At 37.5% G+C, this 24852-nt stretch overlaps 2 protein-coding genes across 7 annotated transcripts in view; both read right to left on the bottom strand.

The window, feature by feature from the left end:
- akap11 (A kinase (PRKA) anchor protein 11) overlaps positions 1-13204 on the bottom strand; it is a 36018-nt gene extending 22814 nt beyond the window's left edge. The window contains exons 1-6 of one of the 3 annotated variants that reach the window (XM_059342190.1): positions 13140-13204; positions 4374-4477; positions 3187-3297; positions 3052-3105; positions 1761-1892; positions 247-511 (exon numbers count right to left, since the gene is read on the bottom strand). In XM_059342190.1, the coding sequence (XP_059198173.1) occupies positions 247-511; positions 1761-1892; positions 3052-3105; positions 3187-3297; positions 4374-4436 (625 nt within the window). In that variant the 5' untranslated portion in view covers positions 4437-4477; positions 13140-13204. Of the gene's footprint in view, positions 1-246; positions 512-1760; positions 1893-3051; positions 3106-3186; positions 3298-4373; positions 6691-13139 lie in introns of those variants that run through there. The other 2 variants (XM_059342191.1, XM_059342192.1) reach the window with 2 other exon arrangements.
- A 6610-nt stretch (positions 13205-19814) lies between these two features.
- dgkh (diacylglycerol kinase, eta) overlaps positions 19815-24852 on the bottom strand; it is a 95071-nt gene continuing 90033 nt past the window's right edge. For all 4 annotated transcript variants that reach the window (XM_059342194.1, XM_059342193.1, XM_059342196.1 and 1 more), the window contains one exon: positions 19815-20671. In XM_059342194.1, the coding sequence (XP_059198177.1) occupies positions 20585-20671 (87 nt within the window). In that variant the 3' untranslated portion in view covers positions 19815-20584. The remainder of the gene's footprint in view (positions 20672-24852) is intronic.

Raw genomic sequence — 24852 nt, forward strand, 5'->3', positions numbered from 1 at the left:
GTTTGTGCATTTTTACACTGTGCTTTTAAGATTTCATGCTTAAATGCATGTAGTTGTACTGAGGGCCACTTCAGGTGAGGGTGTGGGCCGTATGCGGCCCCGGGGCCTCCAGTTGCCCATCCCTGGTTTAAGATCTCTGGATTTTTCAGAATTATCAGCATTCAGTTGATGCAATCACAAGATTGAAGGTCTACACAAGAGACCAGAGGATAGAAAATGTCATTCAGCATTAGCTGTTGAACCTACAGGGATTGTCTGCTGTGTCATCCTCCTCCAGATGCTCCAGGGCTGTGACAAAGTCGTCCTCGATCGATGAGACTGACTGGTTGGTGTCGTCTTCCTCCGTCTGGCTGGGCTCAGCTGTGCCCCTCTGAAAGGCCTGAAGCTCCAGAGCATAGCGTACGCCTGCCATGTAGCAGCCCAGCAGGCCCACCAGAGACGCTACACTGGCCTGAGGATAGACACTGGTGCTGGGATTGTGCCTCAGCACACACACGGCCTTTAACCAACACTAAAAGCAAAGGAAAATAGCACAGACAGAAATGAAAAAGGGATAGAGACACTGAATGTTAAGCAGTGATTTTAATCAGCTCATTCAGAGAAAGATGACAGCATTTGTTATCAACAGGCAGACAGAGTTTATAAACTGTCAAACCAATCATGTCACACGATCAATAGGAGCAGCTGATAATGTGAAAGATCTGGGCTTTTTTTTTTGCAAATTTGAGAGAATTTACATGGAAATTATCTTAATTTCTTATCCTAATCTTACAGGGGGAGGAGGAGGGCCAGAGGGCCATTGTTATGTCTCTACTCTGATTGAGAGTTGATCTTTTGCATATGCAGAATCACTTGGTGCAAACTGTCGATAGGTGGGAGGTCCCACTGTCTGAAACGGACGACAAAACCACAGAGCGAGCTGCAGGGTCTGTGTGTTCCCAAAACATGGCACACAGAACCAGGAAGGATAAGGCTGGGGTCATGGGCTGATTGCAGCAAAATCTGTCTCCATCTCTGTCCCACCTGCACTTCTTCAAAAGCGTCAGAAAGACTTTGCATGTGTGTTTACATGCAGAGACGGACAAGGCCCTGAATTTGGGGAAACCATTAAGTCAATAAATGCAAGAATTTAACCCATTGAGGCCTAAAACGCCTGTAAAACCTCTGGGCGATTTTAAAATAAGCCCCTAAAACCTGAAGTTTTTCTGGAAATTCAACAGAAGTGTCAATGCTTCTACTAAATAATAGATTTTTCAGCCTCTGTAGCAGATAGAAATTAAATTCAAAAAGTATTTGAGAGCTTATACAAATACTACAAAACGACGTATCCACTTTCCAGGCTTCAATGGGTTAAGGAGCATAAAGAAAAGGGCCACAAGTGATTCTGTTTTATGAATGAACAATAAAAGTCAAATTTGTTTTTTAAATTTAATAAACATCTGGCAAGAGGGTCAGATATCAGTCATGCCAGTACTCAAATGTGGATGTTTCTAGTGTAGTTGCTAAATAAACAACTGGCATAAGCACTTGTGTTACTCTTATTATAGGGAAATTATTAAAAACAAGAACAAAGTGTTCTCTCAAGAAATGATCGAGTCACTGGTGCTTATAACTTCTTGTGAGGACAGATCCAACTTCTCACGCAGAAAAACGTAAGAGTACAACAGCTCATTCTTACTTCCCCTTCTCCTCTCCTCTCACTTCCACTTCCACTTTCCTCAACATGCTGACTGAGCACATTCCAAAGATGTGTCACCCACCTGATAGCCGGCGTCCCTGTGCTCTGCCAGCCGACGGGAGTCTTTGAGCAGCAAAACCTCCTCATTCTTCAGGCTGTGAACGTGGAGCGACCGGAGAAGCTCACACAGCCCTCCTGGCATAGATAACAGAGCCTGGGGAAAAGAAGAAGTTAATTGCAAACATATGGACACAAATGGTGTAAAAAGGAACGCTTCCGCAAATCATTCTTTCCAGCTGCCATAAGACTGTACAACACAAACACAACCTGAACATTTTTGCATAAATCTGCACTCTGCACATTTCTCCACTTAAAATTGATTACTATATACCACTTAAAGTTGTATATAGTATATTATTATTATTATTATTATTATTATTGTATATTTGTATATTGTTAAATGTCTTTTCTTAGATTGTTTATTTTTTATCTTTATCTTAAAAATTGTGTGAAACTTTGCGGCTGTAACAAAGAAATTTCCCCACTGTGGGATTAATAAAGTCAAATCTGAATCTGAATCTAAATATATATATATATATATATATATATATATACACACACACACACTACTGGTTTTAGAATATACACTACTAAAGTTTTAGAACTTTCAATTGTATTGAAAATGATGCAGTTTAATGTCTCAGTGTACTCTGAAATTAATGCATGTAACAAATAAACAATTGAAGTTAAAAAATAAATCATAGAATCAGTTTAGAAAGGAAAATGTATTCTAAACTGTTGACTCATGGAAGTAACCACCTTAACAGGTAGAACAGCTCAACACACTCAATGGAAATCAAATATTCTTCAGAAAGTTCTTCCCAACTCTGTTGCAGAAGTTCCCTTAAATGTGGAGCAACTTGTAGGTTGTAAGTGATCAAGAAAAGTTGGGACACCTGTAGGAATTGGTAGCAACTTAGCAACTTTCAAGGCTTGATCAACCTCCGTTGCTGCAGAACTGCTTTAAGTTTTTAACCCATTTCTTGTTCCATGAAAAAGGCCTTTTTCTATAATTATGAAATGTACATTATTTGTCAGTTTTGGTTAAGCTTACCTTTTTTTATTTACCTCTGGCAGTTCAACACTTACCTTTGGACCCTTTCAAGCTGTTCATTGGACTTGAACTGCTTGAATTTCAATAAAGAATCGAAAAATTGTGGTGTTCTAAAACTTTTGACCGGTAGTGTATATATATTACTCCAATAATGCCCCCAACATGAGCAGCTGTGATCACTACTGTCTTTGACAAATGAAAGCCCATGACCAGGACATTCTTTCAGTGGTTTTTTCATAATTCATGTATGAAAACTCACCTGTTGGGTGACATCTTCCCCCTCACAGTGACCAGGCAGACACACAAAGTGAATCTGAAAGAGCAGTTGACAAGTATTAGTGTTTGAATATGGCTGAACTTTGCATGTGTTTGAACTGCGTCGACCATAACAAACCTCTGTCAGTCTTGTGGTGTCTCTGGTTGGCAGCTCTAGGTCAACACTGCATAGCTCCTTTTTATTCCTAAACAGGCCCTTCACACACTGCGGCCCACTGTCACGCACAGTCTGCAAACACACATGCAGCATTTTACAGCTCCAGTATATGGTAACCCAACAGAAAATATGAGAAACCAATGTGTCTGTATTTGTCCATCACTGTAGCATGCATGAAAAGGAGTGCATCTGCCTGATTTTACAAATGACTTTAATATAGATCTGATTATATTTATATTGACATTTAAAAATGCTTTTAAGTTCCTCTTGGCTTCCAGTGAAAGGCACATCTCACCACATTAGAAAGTGCTGTAAAGATCTCACGATTACAGACCACAGCGCTGAACTGCATCATCACACTTAATACAAACAAGATCTGTTGCATTTAAACATGACACTAATATTACAAGTGGAAGCACAGTGTTTTATGAGCAAGTAAAATCTGGTTTTCATTTTCTCCTGCAGAAATGCTTTTAAATAATAATGTTGTCAGATTTATCCATGAGGAATCGGAAGAGAGGGAGGCTTGAAGTCTCTTTTCAAAAGATACTGTGCCCTACAGATATATGGGTGGTTGACGTGACGCTCAATTTTTGTGTTCCCAGTGACAAATATTACTAAAATTTGATAATATTTCATTAAAATTAATGTTTTAATATGCAGTTAATTCTTCTACATCTAATCCATCTGCAAACAATGAGTATCGTTCTTCAACTATGCAAATATTCTGTTTTGAACATGACATTTGTCCACCGGTGCAACTGTCCTAGGTAGCATTACTTATCTTACATATTTTTATCAATTTACACTGATTGATCATTGAAAATAATGTAAATATATAAAAATATTCATAACTAATATGCCTTGGGCTTATCTATCTTATCTGTCCAACATTCTCTGAATTAAATAATGACATTCTTTATTTTGTTGCACCGGTGGACACATTTTAGGACTACCACACCAAAAAGTTAATAATATGCTAAATATATGAAGAATTAGAAATGGACACATTCAGTTTTGAATTATTCACATATAAGGGAATATAATTGTATGTCATTTGACATACATTTTTTGAAATATTCTGTTTTTCACTTTTCACGTCAACCACCCATATGCAGAATAAAAATGCAGTGTCCTGGCAGACAGACCTCTTTCCGGACAGAGGTCCTGGACCTTATTGGGACTCCTCTAATACGTGCACAGGCATCCATAACACCAGAAAGCTGCAGGAGGCAGGCTGGTGGCCGCTCACCTGCAGGCAGGAGGGTGAAGAAGAAGAAAATGGCAGTTAGCGTCACGGCAAAGAAGTTCAGAGAATCAAATGAAGAGATTCAGAGTTCTATCATCACTTTTAGCCTCACAGCTGATCCTTGTGTCCTTATAAAACAGTCCTCAGCCAGTAAAAGAAAACAGAAATGTTCAATGTGAGATCTCTATTCCTCTTATATGTTCCTCAGCTGTCTCGCCCTCAACCACAGCAGCAGTCACATGACAGCATGATGACAGGATCAGTGCTATTAGTAAACAAGGAGACATCACTACGTCTGTCTGCTGCTGCTCAACAACATGCCAGAATAGAAAGCATGATGTGACACTGGTTTGAGCTCTGTCACTGCATTTCTGCCATTCACTGAATATGAAATAGCTTAGAAAACATTTCACTGCATGAGGCCAAACTTATGGTTTCTGCTCAGTTTTTTTTGGTTGTACAGTCAGCCTCCTAGATCACATTTTCTTCAAACCCCTGTGAAAATAACACGAGTCAAGCTTTTAAAAGTAGGCCTAGACTTGTCCTGCTGGTAAGGATAAGCTACAGTAGTCTTTGATATTCTTGAAACAGCCAGGCCTGCATCAAAGATCAAACAGTGAGGTAAAAGAACAGGGGTGTGTGCTCTGAGCAGGGGAAACACACTTGGTAAGCAGCATGAGAGAGCGGGTAAAGGAGGCAAAATATTTACAGTGTACAAGAAGGAAAAGTTTCCCAAGCCTCTCCTTTGAGGTACGGTCCAAAGCAGCTAGAGGAGTCTAGACGCAGGCAGGCGGTCCTATTGATCAGCCCATCCTGCATCCTGAGAACCAGAGGGGTAGAGGACATGCCACTGGCTTCCTCTGCTCAGCCTGGACCTCCTAGCTTCTCATGGGTGCTTTGGTGGGCTGTACAAAAACAACAGAGCCAGCCGCTGCTGCTTAACCTCAACTATGCAGTTCATCCCAACTCACTCACAAGGCAAGCAGGCACAATGACTTCCATTATAGCCAGGCCTATCTCGAACAGAGATGATCTGCATAAAATAGCTGGAAATGGGCCTTTTCAGCCTCAAGTATTTCATTCTAAGTTGACAGCTTTAGCATGCAGTCGTACACTACACTGCAAAAAAGCCAACTTGTATTTTTTGGCCTAAAACAGTGATTTAAGTTGGTAAAACTTGGAAATATAAATTATTGACATTTAGGGCAATAATGTAAGTTAGCACAACAAAGGAAGCCAGTTGTCTGCTCAAAAACAAGTTGGTGAGTTGTTGTTACTTATATCTTTAAGTTGGGGTTCACAACAAGGGACAATAGTTCTGATAACTCTTATTTCTTTGTTGTGAAATTCGGTCATTAGCGAAAGCTAGCGGCTAACTGATGCTAGTGGCGCTGCTTGTTACAGCTACAAGAGTAGCCATTAGCGTATCAATGCTAACTCAAAATTGTGGTCGCAACATTAGCTGACATTTCATAGCGGCGTTACAATCGTGCCAATTCAGCACATTGCAGAAGTTAGCAGAAGTAAGGATTAAAAGTTATTACAATGTAAAATTATAAATTAGTACAATTTACAGCTGAGTTGACAAAAATCTGAAGTTTGTTGCCTTGAAATTTTGAGTTCACCCAACTTTTCTTTTTTTGCAGCGTATATGATAATCACCCTTGGCCTCCATCACAACCTGTGGAACCAATGTGGTCACATAATGCCATATGTTTTTAGTCATTTCATCTCATGGAAAAACTACAATTCAGTCTAACTAAGTTAAGGTGTAAACAAATTCTCAAGGCCTGAATCATAAAGCCAATTATCATCATTTGCAGGAAAATGGAATGAAGCTAAGCAGGTCCTGCCAAAGGACTCTGGGGAGTGTTTGTGATCATCTCAGAAGGGCAAAACAACCTGTCAAGGGCAGAAACTGTGTAGTCTAAAATCTTGTTTGGTTGGGCGCTGATTTGGGCCAAAATTTGAGCATGAGTGTGGGTGGCCGGAAGAACAGATAAACAGAGACTAGAGAGAGAGAAGCACGGCCTGAAGACATGAGAGGAACTCACTGTGAGACCAAATAACAGCCTCTAATCAGGCACAGGTGTCTTTCTGCTCAGGCCACATTAGTGAAGTAGACATGATGATGTAACATTAAAGACAAAATTCACTCCATAACAGAATGTATAACTTATTCCTCTTATATCCAAAATAGTCTTTTCTTAAACTATAATGTGGCTGGAGGTTTTTGCTCACTTGAAAGAAAATAACTGAAGAAAGTTGAGGTGAGTAAATGAGTTGCGTCAGGTGTGTTTCTGCTTGGTTAAAAAAACAAAAACCAGCAGCCACACCGGCCCTTTCATGGATCAGTTTGACACCCTGGGAATGAACAAATAAATAATCTGAAAATATTTTGGAAGATGAAGATTAGCAGAATTGCGATACAGGCCATAAGTCCAGCTTTTAATTAAGCATTTTACACAGGAGACATCTATTATGTTACTAATAACACTAACAATGGCTCAGTCCTACTCAAGTGTCCCTGGACAAAACCAGAGGCCTCTAGGTTTACTATAAAGTATGATTTGAGGATCATTTCCTGTCTGGGTAGGTTATGTTTAAGATAACATATCAACACATATAAAAGCACTGTCTACTGACCAATCTATTCTCTTGGAAAATGGCATTACTATTCATAAAAGATCCCTTGGAGCTTGGTATGCAAATCTGAGAGGGTCTCTTAAGAGGGCAAGACTTTTCATAGAGCAGAAAGGCCTTTGGCTTTCTCAAACACTTTTTATATGGAGAGACATAGACTGATCCAATCACTAAAGCTTTTTACTTCTTGGGCTTATACAATATGAAAGTAAGCCAAGTTGCATCTGAACAAATAAGGCTAAAATTGTCATGCAAACCATAAGAATACATATGAGCAACACATTAATCTAATCTAATCTAATCTAATACAAAAATGGAATTATAGTCAGATCTACTCATTCTCCAAATAAAGCAGTTATATCATAAGTCTACTCTATAAACTTAGGCATTCACACCATAGACTATATATAAAGTCAAATATACAAATATAGTTATATACTGTCTATAATTCACACAATCTGCTGCCGTTCCTGCCTTTACCAGGATTGGATTGTGTGTCTAACTTCTTTGTATTTGTCTGATAATATAGTTTGCTCTTCATTTGTTAAACATGCTGCTCTGCTGCCAGAACACTTGTACATGTTTGCAATTGATCATATGCTGCAAACACAGCTCCTTTAATGTCAACTTGCTTATGGCTAGGTTGGGAAAACCAGGGTTGACTTACAGAGTTCATAATCACCTTTGTGTGACTGCTTAAATGTTAGTGAAGCTGCCACTTGATTATTTACACCTGGGCTGTTTCTGCTGTGACAATCCAAAATGTCTTCCATACTAAATAGTATGCGATAGGCCTTAAATATCATTAGGTTTTGGACAGTCGCCTTTAGAATAAATGGGAATAGAGAGATGAAATTGATAATGAAACAAATAATTATTTGCAGCCGTTCTCCATAGAAAATACTGCAACACAATTAGGATTTATCTTCCCAAAACACATAATTTTAATGCATTAAATGCACTTTATTGTCAATGGACACATCTTTAAAATGTCAACAAATGATGTCATCCATTCAAGTCTCTACATATAGGAGCTGGGCACAGATACTGATTTGACTGACAGGACAATGCATCTATTTTAGGGAGGTCTTTCCCTAAGTGTCACCTCTGTGGTGGTCTCTGCTGAAACAAAAGCTAAACAATACATGATGAAAAATGTAAGAAATTCTTTTCACTAAACTTAATTTGAGAATGCCAATGGCATCGTCATTGCAACACAACATGATTTGTTCACATTTTTTATACAACAGACTGAATCTTATATTCCACACATATCATCACACTGTTAAAATAATCGCCTAAGTTATTTTTTTTTTGCCTAAATCATCTCCTCATAGCCACCTATGGTAAAAACGCCTCCATCCTCAGTTGATCAGATCATGATTTTACCCCTTTAAGATCATCACTTCTTTGACAATTTGCCACATGAGGCATCAGATAAGAACCCAGCAAAGAAGAGCTAGAGAGAGATTGTTTAGTTATCAGTTTAGTTTATCAGCGTTTTATTGTTGACACTAATATTGGCAACACTTTACTCTAAAGGTGTCTACACAAGAGTGACATGAGCGTGTCATAAACATGACATGGGGTGTGTCATGAACATTAATGACACTTTGAAGTAACATTAATGCTCATGATACTTGTCATGTCATGTTTCTGACAGGCTTGTGTCACTCTTATGTAGACACCTTCAAAATAAAGGTTACCATATCTTGCTTAAGTCACAGAGGCATGTTCAAAAAATTGCCTAAGTCATTTATTTCTCTTAAGTTACATCATTTACACACAGTGTTATTACTATGCCAATAGCCATCCTTTGTTACATCCTTTTTGAGTGAAATGATCAATACATTTCATCGCACCAACATTTTTATACTGTATATTCATATTTATTCTGCACTGGAATTATATTAACCTTGGTCTGAAGTCACATTAAACATTTTTTCTATTGTCAACAAATCCCTTGAAAACCAACAAGTAACTGATCCTGTGTAGCCATATATAGCTGATTGCTCTGTACAGAAGAGCTCAGTTAGAAACACATGAATGAGCCACACATACACCATCCTGGTGCCGTAAACATGCACCAAAGAACATTTCACAGCTGAAAGTGGTCCCAAAAAATGTATTATTTATCTCTATTTTTATGCACACTGTTCATTGCACCTTATTTGTTTCATAGCACCAACATTTTTATACTGTATATTCATATTTATTCTGCACTGGAATTCTATTCTACTCCTTAATACATACTCCTTCTTTAGACACTTCATTAGGGACCGAGCACTAACGGTGCGAGGACCCTATTGAAATTGGTCCGTTTATTATTATTATTATTTTTAGGGGGAGTAAATCGCTTATTTGAGGCCTTTATCATATTCAAAAACTCCCCATATTTGGAATATACATAAATCAGATTTGAAATTTACGTATTCTGGTATTCACGGGAATGGACCTTGCAAAATGACTCACTAGCGCCCCCTCAAAATATTCAAAACATCCTCACAATATAGGTTTTTTTCACGTAGACACACGAAAGTTGGTACATATGTGTATCATGGGAAGACGCACCAAAAAGCCTCAAGAACCCATACCCGAAAACGTACAGGAAGTCGGCCATCTTGGATTGAATATTGCACTTGTCATCGTTTTTCGCCATTTCCAGGTCGCATACTTTAATGAACTCCTCCTACAGATTTTATCCAATTGACTTCAAACTTGGTCAGTACCATCACAAGGCCTTTGGGATCAAAAGTTATTGAAAGCTTTATCGACGGTCACACTATGTGGGCGTGGCATGGCGGCAAAATATGGCGTCTCGCCATAAAACACGAGATCGTTATAACTTTCCCATTCTTTGTCCCATCTGCTACAAATTTCTCATGCTTCATCAGAGTCCAGCCCTTAACACTTCTACATAACAATATTTCATAAAGCCCCACCCCTTATGCTTTATCCACGCCCCCTTTTACAAAATGACCACGTTGCGTATTTTACATAACTCCTCCAACAGATTTCGTACCATTGACTTCAAACTTGGTCAGTACCATTACAAGGCCTTTGGGATCAAAAGTTATTGAAAGCTTTACAGACGGTCACACTATGTGGGCGTGGCATGGCGGCAAAATATGGCGTCTCGCCATGAAACACGAGACTGTATAACTTCACCATACATTGTCTCATCTGGCCCAAAATTCTTACACGTGATAAGGGTCCACCTCTGAACACACCAACATGTCAATATTGACACACAGTCATAGCGCCCCCAGCTGGCAACAGGAAGTAACAACTTTAACGCCTAGCCCCAGCAGTAGGTTTCACGTAGAGACACGAAATTTGGTACACACATTAATCATGTGGAGACGCACCAAAAAGCCTCTTGGACCCATACCTCAAACCCAACAGGAAGTCCGCCATCTTGGTTTGAATATCGCACTTGTCATCGTTTTTGCCCATTTCCAGGTCGCATACTTTAACGAACTCCTCCTACAGATTTCATCCCATGGACTTCAAACTTGGTCAGTACCATCACAAGGCCGTTGGGATCAAAAGTTATTGAAAGCTTTACCGGCGGTCACACTATGTGGGCGTGGCATGCCGCCAAAATATGGCGTCTCGCCATGAAACACGGGACTCTCTAACTTCACCATACATTGTCTCATCTGGCCCAAAATTCTTACACGTGATGAGGGTCCTCCTCTGGACACACCCACATGTCAATATTGACACACAGTCATAGCGCCCCCCGCTGGCTACAGGAAGTCACATGTTTTATACTTAGCCCGAGCAGTAGGCTTCACGTAGAGACACGAAATTTGGTACACACATGAATCATGTGGAGACGCACCAAAAAGCCTCTTGGACCCATACCCCAAATCAAACAGGAAGTCCGCCATCTTGGTATGAATATCGCACAATTCATAATTTTTTCCCATTTCCACGCTGCATACTTTAACAAACTCCTCCGACAGATTTCACCCCATGGACTTCAAATTTGGTCAGTACCATCACAAGGCCTTTGGGATTAAAAGTTATTGAAAGCTTTACCGAATGTCACACTATGTGGGCGTGGCATGGCGGCAAAATATGGCGTCTCGCCATCTAACACCAGACTGGATAACTTGACCATACGTTGTCCAATCTGTCCCAAATTTCACACACGTGATTAGGGTCCAGCCCTGAACACACCCACATGTCAAAATTGACACACAGTCATAGCGCCCCCTGCTGGCAACAGCAAGTAACATGTTTTACACCTACCCCGAGCACTGTGGTAGGAGAAACGCCATTTGGGACGCATAGGGACTGAGCCCACATTGCCGCACCCGATGTGGCCTCCCCCAACGTGCCCTCCTCCGACGGCTCCACTCTGCGAGGGCCCGTTCAGTACTGCTTGCAGTCCTAGTTTTTTATTGTATTTTTATATTTTATTGCTTGAAGTATGCCTAGGTTGTTCTTTTTATTTAATTGTGTTGTTATTGTCTCTGTGTGTAATGCTGCTGCTACACTGTCATTTCCCAGCTTGGGATAAATAAAGTACATCTATCTATCTATCTATCTATCTATGTTATATTTTTTGTGAAGTTTTTTGTGTTTCCTGCAAACCTTGAAAAAATGAGTTAGGCGATTATTTTAACAGGGTGACGATATAATAAAGCTGTTTTATTCCAGCAGCTGGACCTTCAAAATAAAGTGTTACCATATCTTGCTTAAGTCACAAAGGCATGTTCAAAAAATTGCCTAAGTCATTTATTTCTCTTAAGTTACATCATTTACACACAGTGTTATTACTATGCCAATAGCCATCCTTTGTTACATCCTTTTTGAGTGAAATGATCAATAAATGTCATATGTTACATTTTTGGTGAAGTTTTTTGTGTTTCCTGCAAAACTTGAATGAAAAAAAATGAGTTAGGCGATTATTTTAACAGGGTGACGATATTATAAAGCTGTTTTTATCCCAGCAGCTGGACCAGGCACCGGGTGTTTGGAGCAGCTATTCTCAACCTTGGGGTCGGGACCCCAATTGGGGTCGCGAGATGATTTCTGGGGGTCGCAAAATCATTTTGGAAGTCAGCTCTGTCTCCACTGTGTTTTAGTCTTTTTGGTCACTTAATGTCTTTTTTTGGTCATTGTGGGTTTTTTTCTGTCATTTTGTGTCTTTTTTTTGGTCATTTTGTGTCTTTTTTTGATCATTTTGTGGTCAATTTGTGTCTTTTTTGGTCATTTTGTGTCTTTTTTTTGGCCATTTTGTGGTCAATTTGTGTCTTTTTTGGTCATTTTGTTTCTTTTTTGGGCAATTTGTGTCTTCTTTGGTCATTTTGTGTCTTTTTTTGGTCATTTCGTGTCTTTTTTGGTCATTTTGTTTCCTTTATTTGGTCATTTCGTGTCTTTTCTGGTCATTTTGTGTCTTTTTTTGGTCATTTTGTGTCTTTTTCTGGTCATTTCGTGTCTTTTTTGGTCCTTTTGTTTCCTTTATTTGGTCATTTTGTTTCTTTTTTGTTGATCTGAACTGTGCATGTGAGATTGTGTTCAGTGAGCGGGGGTCACGGACAACATGCATGTTAAATTGGGGGTCCCGACTCAAAAAGGTTGAGAACAGCTGGTTTGGAGGACTCTGTTGCGGGGCTGGTCCCCCCCGCAGCAGGCCACGCAGGAGCCAAACACACACCGTGGATGCTGATATTGATCCACGACCCCTCCAAGCTAACGCTACAACAACACAAACACGGCTGACAACACGCTGTCAGGCCGAAACACATTATAACGATGCATCAGATCATAACAAACCATGTGGAAACACAGCTAGCTAGCATGCTAACGGCTAACTGACAGGCTGTCAATCACAGCGGAACCAGGCCGCGCTGTGATGTCACCTTATTGCCGTTAGCTAGCTAGCTAGCCACCGAGCTAACGATAGCATCAAGGTAGATTTGAAACACATATCTAAACAGCAACATTTAGTTAAATGCTGTGTGCTATTATATGTATATATTCGCCGTTATGAAGTGATTTTCTTTACCTCACCGTTGAGTGTCGGACTCCAGCAGCGCTGACGGTAGCCGCTGTGTTTGATGCGCGATCTGTGAACGATTCAGTCGTTTTGAACGAATCGGCAACCTCCGAGTCCGAGCAGGGAGTCAAACCAGGAAGTGCCTTTAGCTGCATTCTACCGAAAACTCCAGCAGGGGGCGCTGAGTTTGGCTGCAAAAACATTCTGTCCATTCATTTATTTATTTATTTATTTATTGTTGTTTGCACTTAAAAAACATACAATCGTTAGGAAATAACAGTACAAGAAACAGTAAAAGAAAATGCAGGAAAGATCAAAAAGCCCAAAGGGCTTATATACACATGACCCTCCCTCTTAAACCTAACTATACTTTACTTAAATTACATAGCTAGATGAGAAAAAAAATAAAATACAAACAAAATTTAAACAAAACAAATACAAAGGTGTAGAACATCTATAGGGATTTTTTGAGCTTGGTCTTAAAAGTATTTAAAGAGGAACATGATTCTGTTAGATGTTTTATGTCATTCCACTGCACCTTGATAAACAAATGAGAATTTGGCAACAGAGGTCCTACAGTGCAAAATGAGAAAACTTCTCACTTGATTTATTACCTCAGATTTTTTTTTAGGACAACACTATAGTCTTAATCGCTAGCAAAAAATCTTCTTCAAGACAATTTGATATTAATAGTGTAAATAATGGCTCCATTTAGAAGAAAATAGAAGATAAAGAATCATATGATTTGGGGCGGGGCTTCCTTTGATTTACAAGTCACTAACAAGGCGAAAGTTCATGAGAAGAGAAGCAGAACAATGCGTATTCATGGCATTGTGTCAATAAAGTTATATAAAACGTCATATAGACATAAAAAAGGGTGTTTACCAATTTAGTCTCATAACTTTCATAACCTTTCAGACTGTATTTTCACTTAATGAAAATGAAAATTAATTTATTTGAACGTTTTGTTCAGTAAAAATGTCTTAACGTAACTACGTCCATTATTTATATACAGTCTATGTTTTGAACTGGTCTCACTAATGTTAACTGAAGGAGAGCGAAGATTCAACCACCTTCGTTTCCCCTACTATTGTAATATTCTTAAGGAATGTGGTTTATACTTGAACGTGATTGGTGCACAGGAGTGTGTATGTTTGCTATCAGTTCCTGCCGCTGCATTGAGATGATGTGAACTGAAGAGAAGCTGTTTCCCAAGGTTGTGAATAAAAGAAAAGTTAGCAACACGTTGTGTGTTAGTTTAACTTCTACACAACACAGAACAAGACAACTATCGCCTCGCCAGTTTTACAACAAAAGGTAGGACTGATCTATGATTGATAAGCTTAGGCTATTTAATATTGTGTCAGACGTTATAATAAAAAATGGCAACATGTGTTCGTCAACCCATTTTCAGCATTTATCTGGGTAATATAACTATAAAATTAAATTAAATAAATTAAATAAATTCTTCCCAAGAGCAAACCATATCCTAAAAGTAGACTGGATGAGGATAAGAAGATGTACATACTTTACCCTTTTATGATTCAATTGCACCGATTCTCAGAAATGACTCGAATCGCCCATTCCCTGTGCATCACCGTTCTTCCTATGAAAACAAGAGTGTTTGAGGCATCATCAACCGCACGCAGAGACATCGATCCGTGTGTCGCACTGATACTGTCGAACACAGAGCAATCGAACTGAAGTGTTTTTATCTTGTGTACTACAGCAGACAAACGGTGTATTAGGTGAATTAAGACGTTTTTTTATATGTAAAATTGATTAAAATGGTAAAAAAAAAAAAAAAAACCCTCCAGAATATTACATCAATACACCAAGCCCTTTAAAACAACAGAGAAATCAATGAAGTGATTTGATTTCTTAATCTTGATTTTTAAGACAAACTTTTAAAAAAGTGTATGCAAAATGTAAAAATAAATAAAAATCTTGCACCTGACATACATTTTGTCAAATACCACAGCTGCTGAATTCTGTCCAGCACAGTGCAGGCCTACAGTATATACATGCTATTTACTCCTACAGCACACTTTCTGTAGCGGCTTGAAACAAATATATTATTATTATTATTATAGTGATTGACTCATATGGGATTTTTAGTGCCCGACACCTACAAAGAAGGACAGCTGGTGGCTAATATATAATGCAGACATTATGTTGTTGTTGTTTTGCATCTGGTTAAATACAACAAATGTGAGAAAAAACTGCTGAACTGCTTGCTTTGTTGCTTCTTTCTTGAGTAGATCTGCAGTGCACTAAAGTCAATAAATGTCCAGTGTAACTTTGTAAAATTCAACAACTTATGAATTAAAAATAAAGAGAGAACTTAAAAGCACTTAACAGCCACACATATTAGCAGATAGCAATATATCTGGGTTTCTGAGAAATAATAAAAAATGTATAAACTTACATAATTAAAACATAAATAAACAGCGCTAGTATAGCAGCCTTCCCTGGTGTCGGCTGTATGCAGACATTTTATGTTAACCAGCCTCATAAGTGCAGGCATCAGCTGATGCATTTTTTTTAAACACGGCATTAATTGGCCAAATTAATCAGTCTATCACAAGGTTGTTGTACTCGTCAAAAACACAAATTGCTGCTTTGCATTTGTTCATTAACACCTCTTTATCACTGAATCTGCTGCATTCATTGATGCATTATTATTTGTATTATTCTATGTAATCAATATTGTCCTGTGAATCAGTGAGATGGCCTGCTGTTCAGTCCTTAACATAAACTATGTTACATATTTCTTGTAGGAAAGGAAAAGAAACATTGTCAGTCGTAAAATCATGTTAAACCTGCAGACGTACAAATCTGAATCTTCTCAGGTGGCTTTAGAAAGTCACTGACACCTTAACCACTAAATGTTTTTGATAATAAACTGTCCTGATAAAAAGAAAACACTCTGAAAGGGTAAATAACAGAAGCCTGATGACTAAATGTTTAAATAGTTTCCAATATTTATTTTCCATTTCCTCAACATCCCAGATGTTTTCACTTCTTTTATTTTCATGTTGTCTGTCCTCACTAAAATGTGAGCAAAACCTGGAAACTTTTGCACAAGCAGCCACAATATATGGAACTTGGACAAACTCCACATGCTTCACAATAGTGTTTTCTTGCTTCTCAGGGAAAAAAAAGTTGGTGACTCCTCGTTGACAATTGCTGAAGAAACAGAGGTGGAGTGAAGGGAGAGTAAAGGAAAAGAACATGAAGTAAGATGACGTGAGAAACAACAATGACTCAAAGTAGAATGAGCCACTGAAAACAAAAAGTAAGACTAGAATGAGAGAAGATGAGAGCAGAGAGGAGTCTGATCAGAGGAGAGGATGTGGAGAGAAGTGCTCAGGGATGTGGGTGTTCCAAAAAACTCACACAAATGTCACATGTGGCCCACAGTCTAAAGTCACAATGTAGCTATTCAACTTTTGGTTTTGAAACTCCGGAAATGCCACATGGGATGTGTTTGCCACAAACAATTTATCCTATGGCATAATAGAGAAACAGAAGATTTTTTCATTTGTGAGTAGGCGAAACTGCTAAATATATACCTCTATGTACACTCTTTCATTCCCCGGAGATGTTTCACATTTTATTGCACTGAATCTTTTCCTGTAAGTGAAATCAAAACAGAAGGAGGCAGAAACACACTGCATATGTATTTGGTTTTATTGAAGAAGAGAGATATGAATAGGTAGCCTGTTTTAAGGCACCTTAAAAATGTACAACAAAAGCTGAACCATTTATTTATTCAGAATACAAAAATACACATCTCAGTGACTCCAAATTGTAATAAATAGTTAACCATGCATTCTAACCATAAAAAGGCACAGAAAACAGTCACTTAGTAGTCATAAAAATTATCAACTACGTTACCAAAATCATCCAGATAGTAATACAGGTGACAACTGTAACATTATATTCCAAATGTGAAAACACAATACACGTCATGTCATTTAACCTTAGGCAATAAATATGCAAATATTGTTTATACCTACATAGATATTCTTAGAAATTAAAACTGTGCCATTGTAAACATAATGTAAACAAATGAAACTCACTTTTCTCCCATCACTTTAGGAACCACGTCAAAGACTTTATGTTATCCCGTCTTTTAGAGATCCTTGCATGGGTTTCATTGGTTTTTGAAAACCAGGCAGTTTGCAGCATTATTTACAGACCACTGGAAAACACAGCAAGGGAGAAAGGTGGCTACTACTTTGTATGGAAAGGTCAAAGGTCAAGCATTCTCCGGCCTGGAGTCTGGGGCCAAAACACTTGAGATTTAGAGATCCCGGCAGACACTTTGGACACACGGACAGAAACAGAAACAACTCAGGAGCTGCAACATTAGAAGTGAATTTAGTTTGGTGACTTAATGAGCACTGCAGGAGCAAGGCAGTGTGCAGCAGTTCTACCATACTGCTGCTTTTAAAGCAAAAAACTTAGATTAAAACCAGAGTTTCTGGCTAACAAAAGGCCATCAATGAATCTGATCTATTAAATGAGAAAAGTCAGAGTTCTGTTAATGAAGCTAAATGAACTTCAGTCAGGTAGAGATGCAATAAATAGGGGGACGAATCTTTAATATTTACTAATTTGGGGTTTGTTGGAATTCATCTATCTTTGGCTATGAGTTGCAGAGTGATTAATAGCACCTACATGAAAAATAATATCTTGGATTGGAATTCAAGGAAGTATAATGCATTCACTGGAGGATTGAAATATATTTGCCATTTTTTCTGAATAAACAAGATTATTATTTCAGAATTATAAGAAAAGTTTTCATTGAAAATGTGTTTTTGTCTTGTTCATGCTCTTGTTAATGTGAATTAATAAAATTCATTCAAACACAGAGCAGAATGTTGAAGCAAGAAAAAAATGCTTACTTTGCTTCTCTGAGAATTCTGACATTTTCCTGAAAAATCTTGAAAAAACATGCCATTCTGCTATTGTTTTTCGTGATTAATTAGATAATTCTCAGCTTTAAAATAAATAAATCATGAAGATAATCACTTCAGAATCAAATACTTTCATGAAAAATATAGTCTGCTCTTGTTTTTCCAGACTTAATGAGATAATTGTCTCAGTATTCTGGCTGAATAAGTGAGTTTTCTAACTTGTTTTTTTCCCCCATTAAACATTTCTGAATTCAGATATAATAATTAGTAATACAAAACACTTTTTCTCTCAAGTGAATGCATTATGCTTATTATTAAGCTTATTAATTTCTGCATGCTAATGCTAATAGCCAGCAGAAAGTGTAAAATCTCTGTTTGACAGTGTGAGATGTGATAGATCGCCCTCTGGTGGACATTACAGACAATACATGACTCCTGAGTCACTCACATTCACATTTTGATGAATGATAAAAGGTGAAAACTTGTCGAGACAACAGATTATCCCCCAAACAGAGGAGTTGAAATGACATGACAACATTAGTTGGCAATGACAAGTACACAACTGCAGATAAGGTACAACATGCCGCCCACACACACACACATTGTGATACATGTTAAAACAACAGTCATGTCTGCCCGGTCTACTCAGTCATTGACACAGTCCTACTTTAGTGTATCATTTTGGAAGCACAGAGGAGCAAAACTAGAAACTAGTGAAGCGCTGGAAGAAATTTGGAATCCATAAGAAAAAAGCCGCCTGTCTACGGGCCTAACTTTTAAAATCTAATCCCCAAACCTCGAGGAGGAGTTAGTGTACAAAAAACTCAAAAGTTTTTCATCCTGTCTGAAAGCTGCAGAGACCAAAGTATCAAAACAAGAAACGAGAGATAAAATATTGCACCATCATTAGAATACAACAGCATTATCATGTACAAGAGATTAGAACCAAATCAACAATACACAATTGTTATGGTGTAATATACACAATCAAATGTGTAAGCTGTTGACACTGCATGCCATGTCAGCAATCTACAAATGCATCAGACTACAACACTTACAAACATTGTTTGCATACACTAGTATACTATATATACAGTGCATATATATATATATATATATATATATATATTTACAAACCTAGCATCACATATAGAAATATACCCTGTAATGCCACCAGTCTTAAAAGAAACTAAAGTAGTGTTCTATCTCACTTTTAATTTGAAGAAAGAAAGAAAAAGCTGCACTTGAATGACGCTATGCAGGCTGCAGATCAACTGCTCTATTATATATTCAAAACAGCTATCTAACTCCTATTCTCATTAGTGTTAAATACTGTGTTAAACTGCCAAAAATTTAAAAAGTTGAGGTGAACCGTTAATTCTATGTAATGATATGAGTGTTTGCACTTGCATAAAGCAAGAAGTAAAAAGTGCCTTTTAAGTGTTCCTTAAAAAAAACCCTACAGTTCATGTGTTGGCTGCAGATCCTCCTGACTAACACTAATCCTTCCCAACTTAAACAGAATTAAAACTAAGACCTACTGGCCTATTAAATTAAGAGTTGCCACCTGAACAAAGTCCTCAGATGATTATGTTTTCTTAGACATTCACTTTGGTACTGATTTCACATCCACAGAGAACGTGTCAACTTACAGATATTAATTCCATATATTCATACCTCATCAACAGCTTGTTTTAAAAAAAAAAGCAAAAAAAAAACAACTTCTTATGACTTCTACCAATAAAGCACGTTTTTACACTAAATGACTGAAAATATGGCACAAATCTTTGACACGTCATTATCATGCAAACGAAATAAATTAAAGCTAGAAAAGAAAAAGTTGGATTTAGACCAAAAAAAGGATGCGTTCAGTAGTAACAAATGGCATCGTAATACTTAAGTCATGTAAAACCTGTTCAAGTGTTATTTTGCACACAAAAAAATCAAGACACTAATCATGCAATTAAACATATCTAAAAAATCGAGCAAGCATAGCATGCGACAGTATCCCACTGACACCACAACCTTCAGATGACCACCTGGACTGTGATGTCACTTCCTGTGGTGTTTCTCTGCTCTGATCTGAAGCTCTGATTTGAGGCAGAGATCCACTAAACATCACCTTTACACACACTATACCAGCTGAACTGAAGCTAAGTCCCCACACTCATGGAAGTCCTGGTTTTGCTACTAGTTTGTTATCACAACTCAAACAACAAGTCAACAATATGGTTAGTTGCATACCTGATTGTGTGCTATGAATGATTATTAACTTAGAAATGGCTTTTTTTTTTTTGTTTGTTTGTTTTTGTGAAGATCCATGACTTCCTTTTGCATCTCCATCCGCTTCCTCTGCTGTCATTTTGGCACCACAGCATAGACGAACACACTAATGTTTCCTGTTAAAAACATCTCAGAGGCTTTCTCAGCAGAGGGGTTAAACCCAGCTCTTCTTCTCCTTCTCTGCCTGCGGTGCTGCCAAACTGCTCCACTGATGTAAAGGGGGAAAGTTTGTTTCCCCTCTCCTGGTTAGAGGTCAACCATCGAGGCTTTGGCCAGGTCCTTAGTTCCCTGGAGAATTCTCTTCATATGACCCACTTTCGATATCCCCAGATCCTGAGGAGAAACAAGACAACACATTAAAAACATGGAGAAAAATATATTTCAAGTCAAGTGTTGTGACCAAACACTGGCCTTTTAGTTGGGAAAAGAACCAAAACATCTTTTCTTTGCCCGACTTTCAAGAAATGCTCTCCAGTTGTCATACATTACATGTCATTTAGCAGACGCTTTTGCCCAAAGCGACTTACAATAAGTGCACTACTGGTCAAAAGTTTTAGAACACACCAACTTTTCCAGACTTTAATTGAAAATGATGCAGTTTAATGTCTCAGTGTTCTCTGAAATTAATGCACATTTGCAACATTTAAAATTCTTTATTGAGCATGATAGTGTTTTGAAAGTAAAAAAAAGATTCAAAATTACCTTTTATGTTGGACTAAAGGACTAAAAAATGACACAAAATGACAAAAAAAGACACAAAATGACCAAAAAAAGACACAAAATGACTAAAAAAAGACACAAAATGACCAAAAAAAGACACCAAAAGACACAAAATGACCAAAAAAAAGACACAAAATGACTAAAAAAAAGACACAAAATGACCAAAAAAAGACACAAAATGACAAAAAAAAAAGACACCAAAAGACACAAAATGACCAAAAAAAAGACACAAAATGACTAAAAAAAAGACACAAAATGACCAAAAAAAGACACAAAATGACTAAAAAAAAGACACAAAATGACCAAAAAAAGACACAAAATGACAAAAAAAGACACCAAAAGACACAAAATGACAAAAAAAGACACAAAATGACCAAAAAAAGACACCAAAAGACACCAAAAGACACCAAAAGACACAAAATGACTAAAAAAAGTAACAAAATGACCAAAAAAAGACACAAAATGAAAAAAAAGACACCAAAAGACACAAAATGACAAAAAAAGACACAAAATGACCAAAAAAGACACCAAAAGACACAAAATGACTAAAAAAAGTAACAAAATGACCAAAAAAAGACACAAAATGACTAAAAAAAGACACAAAATGACACAAAATGACTAAAAAAAGACACAAAATGACTTACAAAGACATGAAAAGAATTCAAAAATGGACAAAATAGCCCAAGACTCCATAGAGTTAAGTTGTTAACCCATTTCTTGTTCCCTGAAAAAGGCCTACTTGTATAATTCTGAAATGTACATTATTTTCCAGTTTTGGTTAAGCTTACCTTTTTTTATTTACCTCTGGCAGTTCACCACTTACCTTTGGACCCTTTCAAGCTGTTCATTTGACTTGAACTGCTTGAATTTCAATAAAAAACTGGAAAAATTGGGGTGTTCTAAAACTTTTGACCGGTAGTGTAACTTTAAAAGCCAACTGTCATCGCTACAGGATACGATTCTACATCCACACACCCACGCACTTTTCCAAGAATCTGTTTTTATTATCAATTCATGTTAAGAATATTCTGGATATCAAATTTGTTGAACTCCCTTAAATGTCTTTATTGCACTTCCATGTATGGTGAATTCCATTTTGGCAATGTCATTTCTCAGTTTATGCTTTTCTCAATTTTACTTTTGTACGTGACAAAAGGTGGCACTGTTGTTTCCATGACGACACTGGTATCACCTACACTTACACAAGAGAAATAACTCAAACAAACTTCTCACGAATTGAACAGATTCGGACATGTTGCGTTCACATTACAGCGTTTGTTTTGACTATTGCTATTTTTGGTTTTGTTTTGATTATTCTCGTTGGATGTATTTGTTTTTGTGTTTACTTTGTTGTGTTACTCGCACATGTTTGAAATAAAAGCTGAACTGAACTGAAGATTAAAGCGAACATTTGTGAATGTGTCATCTGTAATTGTTTGTATATTTGTGCAAAGACAAATGACAAGTGGACACTAGAATATTGTCAGAATATTCTCACCACTTGTTGCCCTGATCTCCTGATATGCTCTCCTAAAAAAACAAGAGTCCTTTAACAAAAACAGAAAACACAGTATGTGATCTCCTGCTGCCTGGTTGGTTGATGTGATAACACAAACATACTAACTGATGGAGGCAGCAGTAGACCAGAAACTCCTCTGCTCTGCCAAGTAAAATACAGTTTTTGCCAAAGGAGTGTGGTGGTTTTAAAGAGCACAGATAACAGCTTAATCTTCATCAGAAACGGCTGTCTGACGGCAAGTTACAACAATGAAAATATTCTAAATATAGTTTACACTCACGCTGATATTGACTCTTTTATGTGGCTTGCCCCATCCACAGCAGCACATTGATTCTCTTCTAGTCTAGATGGAATTGTCCAAAAAGTGAAAGTGAAGAGCATTTCTGGGTACAAGTCAGGAACCGGCCTACTTTACATATCTCAAGGGTGCTGAATCCAAAAAAAAATGGTTCCCAAGCACAATTTTGAGTTTTTGACCTTCTCATTTGCATATCAAAATGGCGGCCGTTGGTCGTTGGACCATTTCCCCTTAGTTTTTTTGTAAGTAGGCAATCAAGATGAGGAAATTAAGTTTCTGGATCTATAGTCTAGGGTCAGAGCAAGGATATAGTGGAGGCTCAGTGTCTTTTATATGTGTATATATATATATATATATATGTATATATATATATATATATATATATATATCATATATATATACCAAAAAATACCAACTTTTAAGGTGAAATTAAGCATTATTTGTGTGTTTTTTTTAAGGCCGACATAAATATTCAATCAATATCACTTTTAAATGTTCCAGTTGGTATTTTGTAAATATATATATATATATATACACATAAAAAAGACACTGAGCCTCCACTATATCCTTGCTCTGACTCAAGACTATAGATCCAGAAACTTAATTTCCTCATCTTTGATTGCTTACTTACAAAATAACTAAGAGGAAATGGTCCAATGACTGAGCAAGATGGGCAATTTGGTGGCCATTTGATACAAATTAGAAGGTCAAAAACTCAAAATTTCGCTTGGGAACCATTTTTTTGGGACTCGGCACCCTTGAGATATGTAAGGTAGGCCGGTTCCTGACTTGTACCCATAAATGCTCCTCACTTCTTATAGGAGGCCTTTATTCTGAAATCCGTCTAGACTATTCTGTGTCCTAATCATGTCTGCTTCCAAACTAACTGAGACTAAGATTGCCATCTGCTGCAGGTTATACACTGACTAGTAGAGGTGGGGGAAAAAATCGATACAGCAAAGTATTGCGATATTTTGTGTGGCAATATTATATAGACTCATGATCGCCAAGTATCGATATTGTTCTGTATTTTTCGTATAATAATTGTATTTTTTCCATTTTTGTTTTTTTTCCGGAGGCCGTAGTGGGCTATATAACAGTGATATACTGGAGATACTGGTATCATATGAAACTAAGAGACCTAAAGGATCTTTAGGCACCATGTGGAGGGTATCGTGTCAGGAAGTTTTCCAGTCAACACTGCAGATTTAGGCTTTTCTATGTTTCATTCAAAACACTTCAGAACAGTGAAGCTTAACCCATAAGAACCCAGACATATTTATCCTTTAAGGAACATTATGGGGGATATACCACAGACCAAGTGGTAGAACACACAAAAAAATTCTAACCCTAAATGTCAAAGATCTGTGATGTGACCTATACGATTCATTGGGCGTTTGTGATATTTCTTATTTTAAAATAAATGAACTAGACACACATTTTCTGCTAACAGAAACGTTTGCCTTTTTCTGACATATACATCACAGCGATATTTTTGTTACTTTTGTTGTTTTATATTAATTTGTTCAGGAAATATGGTCAAAACAGGTTAAATGAAATACAGGACATTAACAGATTAGAATTGTTAAATGGGTTTAAACTTAGCCTTGTAACAAAAAATGAAAATAGCTACTTTTTCACATTTCTGTTTCCAGTCACAGCCATATTTTGGAGAAGTCACTTCTTGTCACAGTCAAACAGTCTTGCTAAGGGATTTAATGAGTTAAGGTGAAGCATTAAGCTGAATATGGGAGATTCTAGAAAATTGAAAGTTTTTGTTACGCCCGTGTCACCATAGGTTCTTATGGGTTAAAGTTTTTCAAAGTTTGATAAAATGCTACAATTGTTGACATCCATACATGTTTGATATCAGTTCAGTTCAGTTTGACTGAATACTTTGTTGGTCATTCTGTGTGAGTTTGACTCCTTGTGGAGAAATAAAAAGACTGAGGATTGTCTCTTATTTGACGAAACAAT

Source organism: Centropristis striata, chromosome 10 (assembly GCF_030273125.1).
Source record: "Centropristis striata isolate RG_2023a ecotype Rhode Island chromosome 10, C.striata_1.0, whole genome shotgun sequence".
Classification (NCBI taxonomy): Eukaryota; Metazoa; Chordata; class Actinopteri; order Perciformes; family Serranidae; genus Centropristis; species Centropristis striata.